General features: G+C 44.4%; 1 protein-coding gene across 2 annotated transcripts in view; it reads right to left on the bottom strand.

Moving 5' to 3' along the window:
• The window catches only part of SORCS2 (sortilin related VPS10 domain containing receptor 2), a 571536-nt gene extending 568302 nt beyond the window's left edge, over nt 1–3234 (bottom strand). The window contains exon 1 of one of the 2 annotated variants that reach the window (XM_086463685.1): nt 2770–3234. In XM_086463685.1, the coding sequence (XP_086319811.1) occupies nt 2770–3138 (369 nt within the window). In that variant the 5' untranslated portion in view covers nt 3139–3234. The remainder of the gene's footprint in view (nt 1–2769) is intronic. The other variant, XM_086463683.1, reaches the window with a different exon arrangement.
• Nucleotides 3235–15223: the final 11989 nt, after the last annotated feature.

Here is a 15223-nt window from a genome sequence, read left to right as displayed (position 1 = left end):
GTGCCAGGTTTGAGAAGCACTGGATTTTAGTGTTGCTATGTCCAAACACTTAGCCCAGAGTAAAATAAATACACACATACATATCTATATAAGCAAACAAATATTCAAGACTACCTCAAATATGTTTTAATCTCACATAAGCACAGGCAGCAAAATTCTCTCCAAACTCTTTCCACTTCTTTTTTTTTTTTTTTAATTTGTAAAGAGAGTCTGTAGAATCTTTTTTTTTTTTTTTTTAATTCTACAGACTCTCTTTACAAATCATTTTTCTCTGGGAGCCTTTGTTAAATCAGCTCTTCTACTGGAAGCATGCAATAAAACAAAGCTAACAAGAAAAGAAGGTGCAAAAAATGCTGACAGTCATACTGTAAAACATCCAGTGCCAAAGACTGGCTGCTCTCATTTGGGTTAAGGCAGCAAAGAGTCTTTCATTACCAGCTCACTCGGTCAAATCCGGTCTTGCTTGATGGTAATCACCTGATGGCAGGCAGAGTAAGCTACATACTTCTTAAGTAACTCTGCAAAAGTATTTTTAATTGAATGGGTAAATACTGTAGACAATGTCTGCAAGCATTCACGATGAGAATATCATCCTGCAGGACTGAATTAGCAGAGAGTAACCAAGCAAACAGAAAAGAACTAATTTGCAGCAAAGACTGTAACACTTTCGTTTATACTGACAGTTGCCATTTATCTTTGATTTGAAGAAACTACTTAGTAGTATTCTAGTAAGTGAACTGTAGCATACTGTGAAAAAATAATAACATTTTAGCAATACAAGCCCTCACTGCAGCATCTGTTATTAAATCTTTGCAGAGAGGCGAGGAGAGACCACTAGTCATAAATGTGGATTAGCAAGGATCTACTATATTCATTTTAGAGTGCAGAGCACTTTGCATGAAAGCTGTTACTTGCCTTTTAAGTCAAAAAATGAACTTATGCCAACTTTTTAATACTGAATTCTTCAAGGAAGTAGTCGTAACAGCCTGCAAGCACTGTCCACAAAAAACGGCAGCAGTCTAACAGCAGAGAAATGGAGGAAGGACAGAATCAGAATAGCTGATGCTGCTGATTTGCAACGTTTTCTTTTCACAGAAAATGGCCATCACCTTACGCTTCCATCCTGAGCAAATCAAACACTGCCTTTCAAAGTGTCAAGCCTTATGATGCTGACTCCAACTCTGACACCTTATTATACAAGAGCATTAACACAAGCGCTGAGCATGCTCGAGGGAATCACTGCATCCTCACCGGTGGAGCCTTAGCAGCTCCACATCCTGGGAGACTCCCTAGCAAAACAGGCAAAAGCCAGGACTTGAGATCCTAGGGAAAGGATGACAATTCACATACTTATGAGCCATACAACACAAGCTCTCTGAACTGAGCCAAGTTTAAGTAAACTTTATGCTAAATTCACAAAGTTCAAGCACAGTCAGAGCTTAGCTGAACTGTAGTAAAAACACTCAAGAGTTTTCCAGAAACACTAAAATCCTCCAGGAGAAAGTTGATCTTGAGCCTTCATAACGATATTTTCCTGTCTATGAAGTTACACAGACAGTGCAAGGTGCTATGTAATATTTACCTATGACGCCCACTGTTATGATATAATGTTTCAGTGAAGGATAAATTAGAAGCAGCAAATGCCTGAAACCACCCGTGCAAATACACAACCATTAATGGGTCGATACATAAAGAAATGAAGACTAGCCGAAATTGAAAATTAGTTAAAAATAGATTATGAGCGCTCACCATGAGAGCTGCTGTCTAAGATAGATAATTAAATAATAACGGCAAGGCACACCGCTTTAACTGCGAAAAGTTCTGAACTCTGATGCTCTAATGCAATAACCCTGGTCCCAGCGCCCGATTTTTATGCCTCGATGAGGCTGTAAGAATCCTCGGAGAGCGGCTGCCATTGCCGGACCTTTGCGGGACACACACCCACCCCCCATACCCCCCGGGTGCAGCCCCGGCCCGTGCGGGGGGCAGCTCGCCCGCCCCCAGCCCTGCCCGGGCACCGCCCGCGCCACGGGGCCGCCCCGCTCGCCCGCTCCTGCCGCTCACACCCGCCCCAAGCCGGGGGCCGGGTTTCATGTGATTTTTGGGTTGAGTTGGGTTTTTCTTTCCCCGGCGCTTGAGGAGGCAGAGCGCGGCGCGGGGCAGATTACACGGGGATGACTGAATCGAGGTGAATCGATTAAGCCGCGACAATTTAATCTGGGGCTTTATGCGGGGCTGGAGGAGATAATCTCCCCACCGCAGCTCGCCCCCTGTCTCTCCTTTACCCGGAGACCCTCGCACAGCCCCGGGGGCACGCCGATCGCAAACGGCTACCGCCTCGCCTCTCCGGGGCCAAGCCCTCCTCCTCCTCCATCTCCTCCTCCTCCTCCTCCTCCTCCTCGCAGCGCGGCACACACCGCGCACCCGGCCCCTCTGCACGATGCGCGCTCGCAAACTTTCCAAACTTCTGGGGAAGTGGCGGAGGGTGCGAGGGGTCGGCCCGACCCCGGCGGCGCTTCACCTCCCGGCGGCACCTCACCGCCCTCCGGGGCGCTGCTCGCCCCCAGAGCGGCCCGCGGGGACCCCCGCGCCCCTGGCCAGCGGGAGCAGAGCGCTCCGGCCGCACCGAGCCCGGCGGAGCGCAGGCGGCAGCGGCAGGCTGCGCCCCGCAAGTTGGGGAAGCAAAGCAATGGTAAGGGCAGGGGTAAGGGCAGGGGTAAGGGCAGGGACCCCCACACACACCCCGCCCACACCGCCCCTCGCACTCACGCTGCTGTTCTCGCCCGTCCAGTGCACCATCGCCTGGTTGTGAGACGCGTCCCCTTTGAGCACGAAGGAGGTGCTGATGAGGGAGACCTGCTCCCGGCCGGCCGCCGAAGATGCTCTCCTGGAGCGGCTGCCCCCCGCCGCCGCCCCGCCGCCGCCCCGCCGCGGCTCCGGCGGGCTGCGCGCCCCGCGGGTCAGGGCTCCGGGGCGCGGGCGGCCGCAGGGTTCCGCGCAGCGCGGAGCGGCGGCGGCGCCCAGCAGCGGCGGCGGCGGCAGCAGCAGCGGCAGCAGCAGCGGCAGCAGCAGCAGCGCCGGGCGGGCGGCCCCGCGCGGAGCGGCAGCGGCGGACACGCGTGGCCCGCCGTGCGCCATGGTGGCTCTCCGGCGTGGTAGTGACAGGCGGGGAGGTGGCGGGGAGGGAGACACCGCCGCGGAGGGCGGGGGCGGGGGAGGGTTGTAACCGGAGCGGGGCTCGCGCGGCAGCGGCGGGCGCGGGGCTGCGCGCCCAGCCGGGGCGGCGCCGCCATCTGCTGGCCCGCGCCGAAACGCCGGGCGGCGCGCGGGGGGGTGGGGGGCGCCGGCCCCGGCACCCGCGGGCAGGCGCGGGGTGACGGGCGAGCAGCGGCGGGGACGGGTGTGCCCCGGCGAGGCGGGAGCGGCCCGGCAGCGGCAGAGCCCGGTGGTTGCGGAGCCCCGCGCGGAGCCCCGGGGCAGGAGCGCCTTGAGCAAAACTCGGCGGGCCCTCGGGGCGGGTGCGCCGCAGGCCGAGGGTGGCCGGGGGCGAGCAGGCAAGCCCTGCCCCTGCCGGCACGGGGGTGGCCTGGCTCGGCCCTGCGTCCCGGGAGGCTGCAGTGAAGAAGTCAGAAGGGGCCTGTTTGTCCGCAGCTGGAAGCCGAGGAACGAATGAGGCAGGTGCAAAAAGAGGATTCTTGTGATTAAGACGAGAAGTGTGTCCGTGGAGAATGGGAGCCTGTCCCTCCGGCTGCCCCCCAGCTCCTCGGAGGCACCAGGCTCCTCGCCGGAGGCAACGGCCGTATTGCCTATTGCCCGCTGCGGGGACGTGTGACCGGGGACGGATCCATGGCAGCCCCAGGAAGCGCTCAGGGCGCTGCGGTCACGGCCGGGAGGGGCAGAGGCTGGGTCTGTGCAGCGAGGCGTAACTCAAAAGGGACAGGTGAAGCGGTGGAAGAAGATTTGGGCATCTCAGACTGGATGCTCTTCCTGCTCCGCTGCAGCGTGCTGCCTAACTGTGACTGGACGGGGGCTTGTGAAGCAGCGCGGCGCGGCGAGAGGGCGCGGGTTGGAATCACGGGGTCATTGGGGTTGGCAGGGACCACCGGAGGATTCCGAGTCCAAGCCACTGCGCAGTCCCAGGCCAACTCTGAGGCTGAATCTAACGTCACAGTAAGATAAGGTTGCTCAGGCCTAAATGTCAGAAAACACACTTGAAAGACGACTGAGGGAAGTCACGACTCCAGCTACAGGCAGACACGTTAGATGACACCTAACCGGAGAGATCTGGGCCAGGCAAAACCAAGGTGAGTAAAGTTAGTAAACCAGCTTTAGTTGTAATCTGCCTTTACCCTAATGGCCTAGGAAATTAGGATTACAAAGGCTTTTCTAGGAAGATTAATAGAAAAAATAGTATCCACTGGTTTAACTATACCGTTTACAGGCCCAGGATGACTACCATAATGACCTACAGTAACCTGGTCATCCCAAATTCATGTAAAAATTACTTTCAGCTAGCTCTGTGATTACATATTAGCTGTACACCTTCAGTGTTAGAAGACCTATGGTAACCTGCCCTGTTATTACTGTAGTAGCTCCAACTATAAGGCAGCTTCAAATTCAGGATGACTCACATTTCAAAACGAATAAAGATTAAAAATAAAAATAATTTTTTAAAATATCCCATGTGCTTTTTCCGCAGCTCCCAATAAAGTTCTCTTTCAGAGTTCCAAGCACAGCCCCACAGCCTCAAAATGGCCTCTGTGCAGCCTTTCCCCTCAATCCTCCAGCACAGTGTCTGAATTAACAGAAGAAACTGCCCCTCCTCTGGGAATCCCCAGCTGCCAGTTTCGGCGATTCTGCCCCGAACACCCTGCCGGCAGGAGCACGGGCAGCTGGCAGGAACTCAGGCAGGCAGCACCACCTGCCCCAGGTCACCAGAAGCTGCCCCTGGGACTCCTGAAGGGGCTGTATATTGAATTTGTTCCTGAAGTGCTTTACGTCTTGTGTAAAAAGCAAGTAAAAGAAATTATTTTTTTCTTCAAATCGTGATTTCAGAAGGCTTAGGAGAAGCTACAGGGAGCTATCTAAAGGAAGTGAAACCCAAGCGTGAGACAAGAATGATCATGGCATGCAGCTATTTTCCTCACAGTATCTTATCCCTCTGAAACACAACCCTTGCAAGGGGAAAAACACCTGGTTTTCAGTGGGCAGAAAGTTTTCCAGACAAAACCCCCCTGACTCTTGCAAAGTGGTCTCAGTGACAGATGATGGTCAAACGCTTGTTTTGCGTCATTGCTGTTTGGACACCTTCTTCAGGGGTGCAGAAATTAGGCAGTGATTCAACCGCTTGCAGAAGACGCACTAGTGGAACGTCATTCCTGCTCGGGTAGCGCTTGCATGTTGAGGCATGTCACCTTCCATCTTTTGCACCTCTGCCCAAAAGGGAACAGGATAAAAACGGAGTGCACTGACCGGCCACAATCATACTGACCAACATGAAAGGTGATTTGTCCATTACTGGGAAGTGAATAATTTTGATTCTGACATCATGTCCTGTCTCCTGTGAAATTGTGAAGATTACTCAACGTTTGTAGAATACCCTAAAAATACTGAGAGTAGATGGAAGGCCCTGAGTCCCTAACAGATTAAAACTGGCACCTGAATGGATACAGCTGGACTTTGCCATGCTTATCCGTTTTGCATTCACCACTGTGTTTGACAGGTAGGGCTCCCAGTGAGCAGCAGATAAGAGAAGAGATGATAACATCCACATTCCTAAGAGTCAAGCACTTTCTATCTGTCATTGTCTGACATTTCCCACAATGAGACTGAAAAAGAAAAACAAGCAGTAGTTTGAGAAATAATGAAGCCTGGTTTCCTCCAGCCTTGCATCTTATGGTCAACTGCAAGGTCTGCTTGGCTCTTTTCCCACTGTCAGAATTATTTCCCATGTATCTTCACAGGAATGTAACAAATCCACTAATGAAGTCCTCCTTGTCTGCTCAATCACAAAACTTGCCATTTATTTTTGTGACACACACCCCCCCTTTGCCAGTTCCATTGAAATTGTCTTACGGGTTCAGAAGATGTTGACCAAGGTGGATGGACAGACATTCAGCCCAACTGATGACTCACTGACAAAGAATAATTGCACAGGCCTTTTATTCTTAGGCAAGTCAATTAAAAATCTCACCTGAAGGATGCTAAAGCAGAGAGAAGTGGATGTAATTCTTGTTTCTCTGTATGAATTGTGAGATTTTACATGGGGATGAACCACTCAGCCTACCACTGCGCTTGTCACTAATTGAATCTCTCGGTATCAAGTTCTTAAGAGGTCAAGGATTAAATGGAAACAAACGTAACTTCTCTATTTTCCCCCTTCAGAGATTATCATAACCAAGACAGACGAATGCTATTAAGTATTTGCTCCATCTCTTGTCTCTGCAATAGACATTCTCAGGGTAGATATAGAGAACTTCTGCCACTAAGTGAAAGGCTTTTACCTGGCCACTTCTTCAACGGCTGTTGAAGCTGATTTTACATCAACCAGTTTAATACACACTTACTGAATCTTCCAGTCTAATAAATAATGCATATTTAATATATCAGTAATTCACAACAATAAAATGCTGTAACTCTAGGCTAGGGATACGGTAGCAACAATACCTGTACCGCATTATAGCACTACTGAGTACACTTAATGACAGCATAGTTTCAAAATATGAGTATCGAGCAGATTGGATGACAAGGCTGAGGTTTGCAAAACTGGAAAGGAAGTTTCATTATATAACTCCCATTAACGTCATTCAAAGTCCTGTAGCTAAATCACCTACGAGGTAAACTCACACATTTGTTTTGCCCAAAGTCAGGGGACCACATCACAGATCAGGGCCCCGTTGCATTAGGTAGGTACTGTACAAAAAGAGAAAACAAAGGTTGATCCAGCTTCACAGAAATATTTGGTTATGCAAAAGACAATCAAAACAACATACTTCTAGTCCAAAGCGTGACCAGAATATTTAATTACTTCTGTTGTGACTATTCCAGCTGAAATGCAAACACAGAGAACGGAATTGCTACTGACTTTTATAGGTTTAAGTAATGTTAAGTATGTTAATAAAGGAAGGACGGTAATTACAGACCAGTGAGTATAATTTTGCCTAGAAAGCCCAAGCAAGATAAGCAATGTAAGAGACCAACTCTGAGAAGCGAAGGGCTTTCCCAGTTTCAAGGCTTGTTTAACCTCAGGGTTGCCAAAAACCTAGTTTAGACTGAATTTAAGGATCCTAAAACAAAAGGTGACAGAAATTTAGGGAAGCCTCTTTATGTCTTCTATAAACTCTGGCTCAGCAAATACTCACAGGCAGACAAAAGACAAATAACCTACTATCAGGCACCTCTGAGCTCCTCTAGTCCCAGAACAGAAATAGAAAAAGCTTGAAAAAGAATTAGTGTGCTGTAAATCCAAGGCAAGTTTCTTCCTGTTAATGGCAGAATTATTAGTGCTATACTAATAAAGTCTACTCACATTTTTATTGACTGTCAGATTAGATTAAGATTAAAAAGGCTTCAATTAACCCACTTTATTTTTACCAGGTTCATTTCTGATCAAACACTGAAAGTATTACAGAAAGCTGCAAGTTCTGCTTGAGCAGAAACCAAGATGCAATGCTAATTAATATTCCTCTTGCTACTGGACATAAGAAGTACTCTTGCAAAAAAAAAAATATTGAAAACTATTTGTTATATGCTTCATACTCGCAGCCTTGGGTTGATAACGCAAGATGACCACAATATGGCAGAAAATCATGGAAGAATTACCCATTTAGCATGCTCCTTATAGATTGTTTACCTCTTTTAAAGGTTGATTTAACATATCAAGATGCATTTAGGATACTTATTCTAGTCATTAGATACAAAACCATTTCCATTTACATTGTGTTTATGTTAACAACATCATTAAGAGCACAGTGACCTACAGGGGTTTTGACAAAATGCTAATGCATGAAAACAGATTAATCTCACACGTGTCTTATCAAAATGCCTGACTCCAAAACAGCCTTATTACTCACTCTAACCGCATTCTAAGCTAACAAATTAATAAATGGCAAAGCTTTATTGCCTTGTTACCCAATTAACAAAAAACAAATGCTTTCTTTTGTATTAAATGCAAATTATTATCCATAATGCCATACCCTCCACTTCCCTTATGCAAAACAGCTGAGTTTTTATTTAGCTAAGCCTCTCAGGGTCCAAAATAATTTCTATTTGTATTACTACAATTACAAAAAAAAAATCTTTCTATAGTCAACCAATCTAGGTGTCTTAACACTTTTCTTAGTAGTCATTCCATCTGAGAGAATAAAAAAATCAAGCAGATGTCAGATTGGTTTGTTTGCATTAATGCACCAATACGTTGCTGTCAGCAGCTAGCCCAGATGCCCACAGAAAAAAGCCGAATTAATAGGAAGCAATACTTGTCAGTAGAAAAACAAAACTCTACTTCTGTGGGAGGTTCTGAAGCCAAAAAAGTGAGTAGCTGCCTTTGTTCTATGAAGGACTGAATAAGCTACAAAGCACACGTTCAATTATCCTGTTCAAATTTGAGCAATATAAAAGAGAGAAGATTTCGGTACAGTGTATTGTCAGAGAGCTGTGTTCAGGTATGAACACACTAACTGACATACACCTATCAGAAAAATTTGGAAGAGCTGTAAATTAATTGAGGGAAAGCTAAATATCTTCTAATTGTACCAGTATCAAGCTAGCAAACAGTATGCATGCAGAAAAAACTGACACAGCCACCCACCTTTATATAGGGCAGTAGCCCATAAACAAGTCATCACTGAGGTAGACTAGAAACCTCATCCCTTGAGCATCTTCAGCTCTCATCTAATTCAGTGAAAGTAACTGAACAGCTCAGCACCCTGCAGGACTTGTACTGGTAAGTAGGTAAATATACACTCTAATTTTCTGTAGTTCTAGCTCATAAAATTAAAGAGAAAAAAGTTGTAAAATTACTGTCACTTACAAAACAGGCTGACAATGAACACAAGCTGCCTTGAGCCCCTAAAGTTTTCTCTTCCATCAGTCAGAAAAAATAAAAATACAACTAACCTGTATAAATTTGTTATGCCCCAGAGCCTGAAACAGTGACTTAGTCTGAAATAAAAAACATATGGTGAAGCATAATGTTGTGGTGGCTATTGTAAGATTATCTGTCTTCAGCCTTCATAATTTCTTACCAACAATTAATGAGGAGAGTTCTGAAAACATGAGTTGGATTAATTGCCTACACCTTAAGAGCTTATAACAGAACAAGATGAGCTTTTTCTTTTATGTGGCTAGCTTGACTGTGGGAATTTGTTTTTCTCAGAATGGCTTTGCAGTCATGCTTTTTCTGTCTAAAAAGACAGAAATTCTAAAATTTCATGAAGCTTATTTGAGAAAATATGGAAAGCTGGGAAAGATTTGGGTATTTAGGTTAAGTAAAATGTGGTGTGAAGGATGTAATTCTCAGGTTTACATTCAGCTTCATATGGGTACAGCTACGCAGTTCCTTTTATTTAAAAAATACTATTATTGTCTTACCAACCACTTACATTCTAGTCTAAAGTTACCAGTATTTTTACCAGTGCCATGTTATTAAGCAGCTTGCTAATACGGTTGCATTTCTGAGAAAATGGTATCAGAAAAATAAATAAATATTATGCTCAACTAAACCCAACCCATTCTAAATCAGTCTTTTGGTCTTCTGCAAAGGACCCCTGAAGGCACCATTTTTCTAATAGGAGATCTCCCATCTGGTACATGGTTAGTGGGCAGGCAGTACGACATGGTTACAGCAACCTCAACCCTCTCAAACTCTTCATGGAAAGAGCTTAGCGAGGAATGCAGATGTGAGTAGGCTCCAATTTATGGTTAATAGGTTTTGACCAACAGAGCAAATCCTTTCTATTGCAAGCACTCAAGATTAAGTTGGTGTGGGACTAGGTACGAACTGTGTGGTCTTGCATGCCTGTTTGAAGGGGTGGGGAAGGATTTTGCTCTGTTTTCCAGGGAGTTTTCTCTCATGGCTGAGGTCTGCAGATACCTGGTTCAAAGCCAAACCAACAAAAATGAGAGTTTTGTGTAGAAGACATAGTCAATTAAAACATAATAGAAGACACTATTTTCAATCTGTGAAATAGATTTACTCATAGAAATGACCTTCAGGAATAGATGCTTTAAATAATTAACAGAATAGCACATTAATTGTGTTTAGGTAGTACTTTTTTCTGAGCTGGCTTATTCTTTTTCGTGTCTTTTTTTTTTTTTCCTGTTTGTTTTCAATACAGACTTGCATGGTCTAGATGAATGGATAAAGTTAAGTCTTCCTCCTCTTTCCCCAAAAAAGCAAGTTACTGAAAGTAATGTAGCACCGTGAAAAATGTGACCTAGCCCGATGCCAGGGAACCTGACTAGGACACATTTTGGAGAAGACCGTTTTCAAAAAAAGCCGTATGGGTGATAGTGAAAATTAAAATAGAACCATAAAAGACAACTGGCTCCAATTCCCCTGCTACAAGCTATTGTTGCTGAAAGATGGAACAGCTGAAGGCAGATGTTTTGTGTAAGTAAAAGGCTGGAGGGTGTTGGAATCACAAGCTGGAGAAATACAAAGGACATCGTACTTCCCAAGGCTCCCCTTATCAATTCTATTTCTACATTTAAATGTTAATTTCTTTTAAATCATTCTTGCTCTGCATTTGACCTAGTAAAATAACAGATAAAACCCAAACCATATTTTGTAGCATCTTTTGTTTTGTGCACCAAGTCAGGTTATTTGTATCGAGACTATACTACTTTTCCCAAAGAAAAGGTGCCTTTTAGTATTGTCCTGTGAATATGGGATCACCTAACTCGAAAAAAAACCAAACCGGCGCATAAATATCAAACTGTTTTGAACAGCTCGCTATAAATTCCATTATCAGTACCTCTTATAAACACACAGGATGAAAAAATATCCAAAAGAAAAGCATTTCTCTATCTTTTTTCTTTCCTATGCAATATTTTCTCTCCAATTCCAAATGATTGCAGCCTACCCTCAAGTTCCCTTTGATCCAAAATCTCAAAAGAGCCTAAATCTGTAAAGGTGCAGGTAGGCATTTTCAATGCTTTTGGCTCCTAACTTCTAAAAGATCAATGGGATCTAAGAGCCCAAATGCTTTAGAAAATGAATTTGCCTTTCGAAATCTGGCATGAGTGGCTGTTTCAATTTTCTTTGGGATTATCAAAAAGCATGGAAGTCTGGGAAACGTATGTTTTTCCATATGCCTGCTATATCATTCACTTGGAAACTGGGAATAAGTACTGTGTGAGGTAAATAAGAGCAAATGTGTATCCATAGGAAACAATATATAAAGCTTATATAGCAGCTTGTAGATTCACAATATTTTTCTTAGAGCTCCAGCTGTTGAAATCAGGAGACTGCATAAAAATCTTCAGTGTTGGCATTTAGGAAGTGTGATAGTCCTCATGTTTTCAAAGAAAGACCAAAACCACAGAATAAATTAATCCTCTAGATTCAGGATATTGGAAGACAAGAAAGTGGAGTCAAGAATTTCAGTTTAATGTCACATTCTTTAAGTCATTCTCACGATTTTTCAACATTTCAGTTCTTCTTTTGCAGTGCTGTGGCAGAAAGATCTAGCACAAGTTTCTCACCACCTTTTCCTGCCTGACTACACTTGCAAAAGCTTTTAGTGGTTATTACATTACAGGACTTGAGTTGATTTCTTCTGGTTTTGAAATGATACTTGGGAAATAATTTTTAAGAAAAAATTACCTTAACTAGGATTTTTTTTTTTCCATTTTTAGTTGGTAATTCTGTATCCCTGATCTACAGAAGATGGAACCAGAAATCTGGAAAAGATGGATATTAGAAATACCTAACAAAACAAATCTGCTTAAGGCTCATGAAAGAGCATATGAAATCTGAATTTGCATCACCTAAACTGTAAAAATTGACACAGAAACAAAGAATGACTTTTATGTATATTTTAGTGACAAACCTACTGCTAAATTCCCATACTTCACTCGAATTTCATATATGATTCAGAGTGTAGCACCCAGAATAGTAGTACATTTATCCACTAGAATACTTAAAAGAAATAGTACTGTGGAAAAAAAAAATCAATCAAATAGAATGATCAGATCTTTTCTCCCAGGACAACTTGCTCAAGAAAAATACAGTAAGGCCGCAGATTTGTTTCTGCTATTGTAAAGATTCTGCAATTTTAGTCTATTGTAATCATATAAATTCATCAATCAATAAACATAACTACTCTAAGTCTCATTCAAGAAAAGCCATTAAAACTACCTGAATGGTAGAGCAAAGATAGCAGTCTGAAAAGCAAACATACCATCTATGGTATTTTTATAAGACCTAAACCACTTACGCCATACAGTCAAAAATTACTTTTTCCCATGAATTTTAAAACTCTTTCATGTGGCAAAAGTAATCACCCTTTGTGCCTATACTGCAGTGTTTACGTGTTTTCCCTTGTTCAGCTTTCAACCCAGGAGTAAATCATTGTTCCTGCAATTTTCCAGCAGTGCTCTTGTAGTTTTAGCCTGTGTAGAACTGCATCACAGAACACAGATCTTCTGTTTTGGGAAGGAAAAAAAATACTTCTCATGGGGTCTCTGTTGTCAGCAGAAGAAAATATTAGTGAAGATATTCAGTTGCAGCTGACTTGATAGAGAATTTGTCTCATCCTTAGTTTATTTCTACCACTTTATTTTCAAAGCACCTTCATTTTCTAGGTTTTCTGCCTTAGCTGTATTAGTAGATATTCCTAGGGATAAGAGTATTACCGTGAATAGTGTGCATGCTTGATCTTTTGTATTGGCTGAGTCTCCCCCCCATCTCCAAAACCAGTCTAACTCTTTGTCAAGTGGAATATTGCACAGGGCCCCTGGACTTCATTATTTCAATCAGTCATTACAGCAGCATTTCATACAGAGCTTGTCACAGTTGGGTTATAAATTACAGCAAATATGTTGAATACATTACTGACTTCTCAATGACAAAAAAGAGTAATAAACGAAGGTCCTATGCCAAGGCTCACAAATCAGCAGACCTTGAGCACACATTTAATTTAAGTCATGCAAGTGGGTCCACTGATTTTAATAGGAATCTTCCTTCACATCCCTTGAAACAAAACATTTTTGTGCATTTTTAAAAAGTGTTGAATACGGAGAAAATCCCAACTTCATGTCCATTGCATTCACTAAGCATTAGCATTTCAAAGGAAAAGGATTGACTTGATAGTAGTATTTCCCATAGTAATGATGCCTAGTAAGCTGTCCTATTTGTCATCTGGACTTTTTATTTCCAGATTATCCTAAAGTCTTATTCATGCTGTGACCCGCAACCTAGGTCAGAAACCCGTTTGCCGCACAGTTGAAAGGAGTGGCCACTTAGTAATCTCAGGTTTGTAGGTCTTGCAGGGCTGAAACCTTAGAGATACATGGATTCCAGGAATGCCATCAGGTCAACAGACCAGCCAAATTAAAGGACATTCTGCGTGTGGGTTATACAAAGGATGCTAATCTAGGACAGGTCATGCAATGCCACAGAAATATGGATGCTAGTTCTGGTCACCAAACACCTATCAGAGAATTAAAGTAGCCTCTAGCCATTCAGAAGTTAACCACCTCTGACATACACATCAAATTTAATCATGTCTTAACAGCTACTGCCATTCACTTATTTCTTCTACTATAAATGTTGTTTCTGAACCTCAGATAGACTTACTGCCATGCAAACCAAGCCTACAGTGATTTTTTTAGCTGGATGTGTGCCTTAAATAAGCTCAAGTGTAAGAAAATGCAACTCCATTAGAGCCACAGTGCAAATGAGATGCGTTGCCTAACAGTTTTGCTTTGACTGTTTCATTATTTCCAGTTAGTTAGATATCCTTTCAATTTCTCTGAAAAGTTTAATTCCTTCCCTTCATGATGTTTATTCACTTTAAATAGTTCTGCCAGTATTACCAATCTTCATCTTGTAACTGTGATTTCCCCAAGTTTTACACGTTAAGCCAGATTCACATCAACTGTTAAAAGTGATAACCAAACTAGCTCTGAACAACTTCAGTTGTGCCTTCCCCACCTATGTTATCAAGGTTGCTGTGCTTACATTACCTTACTCAGCTGAAACTGCACTAACTCCTTCCTGAATCACTTGTCTCACTGCAGCCTGTAATTTTGAGTGTTAAAATATATATATATATGAACCTATATGAAAGTAAGATAACAGAAAAATGCAGAAGTCAGGTGGGAATGTTTAAGCGTTTCCCTTAAAATAAACAAACAAGAAAGGAGATTGTACTGGGTTTGCGTGGCAAGGTTTTGGTAGCAAGGGGGGGATACAGGGGTGGCTTCTGTGAGAAGCTGCTGCAGCTTCCCCTGTGTCCAACAGACCCAGTGCCAGCCGGCTCCAAGACGGACCCACCACTGGCCAAGGCTGGACCCAGCGATGGTGGTAGCGCCTCTGTGATGACGTGTTTAAGAAAGGGAAGAAAAGTTACTGCACAAAAGCAATTGCAGCGAGTGTGAGGAGTGAAAATATGAGAGAAACAACTCTGCAGACACCAAGGTCAGAGAAGAAGGAGGGGGAGGAGGTGCTCCAGGCCTCAGAGTGGAGATTCCCCTGCAGCCTGTGGTGAAGCCCATGGTGAGGCAGGCTGTGCCTCTGCAGACCATGGAGATCCATGGTGGAGTAGATGTCTGCCTGCTCCCCATGGAAGACCCCACACCAGAGCAGATGGATGCCCAAAGGAGGCTGTGACTCCGTGGGAAGCCTGTGCTGGAGCAGGCCTCCTGGCAGGACCTGCAGACCTGTGGAGACAGAGAAGCCCATGCTGGAGCAGTTTGTTGGCAGGACTTGTGACCCCGTGGGGAACCCTCGCTGGAGCAGTCTGTTCCTCAGGGACTACACCCCATGGAAGGGACCCATGCGGGAGCAGTTTGTGAAGAACTGCAACCCGTGGGACGTACTTACGCAGGAGAAGTTTGTGGAGGACTGTCTCCCATGGGAGGGACCTCACACTGGAGCAGGGTAAGTGTGAGGAGTCCCCCCCTGAGGAGGAAGGAGTGGCAGAAACAGTGTGTGATGAACTGACCCACGACCCCCATTCCCCATCCCCCTCCACTGCTGTGGGGGGAGGAGGTAGAG

Source organism: Leptosomus discolor, chromosome 4 (genome assembly GCF_034619465.1).
Source record: "Leptosomus discolor isolate bLepDis1 chromosome 4, bLepDis1.hap2, whole genome shotgun sequence".
NCBI lineage: Eukaryota > Metazoa > Chordata > Aves > Leptosomiformes > Leptosomidae > Leptosomus > Leptosomus discolor.
The sequence above is the reverse complement of the archived record's forward strand: the minus strand, read 5'-3'. Positions and strand labels throughout refer to the sequence as shown.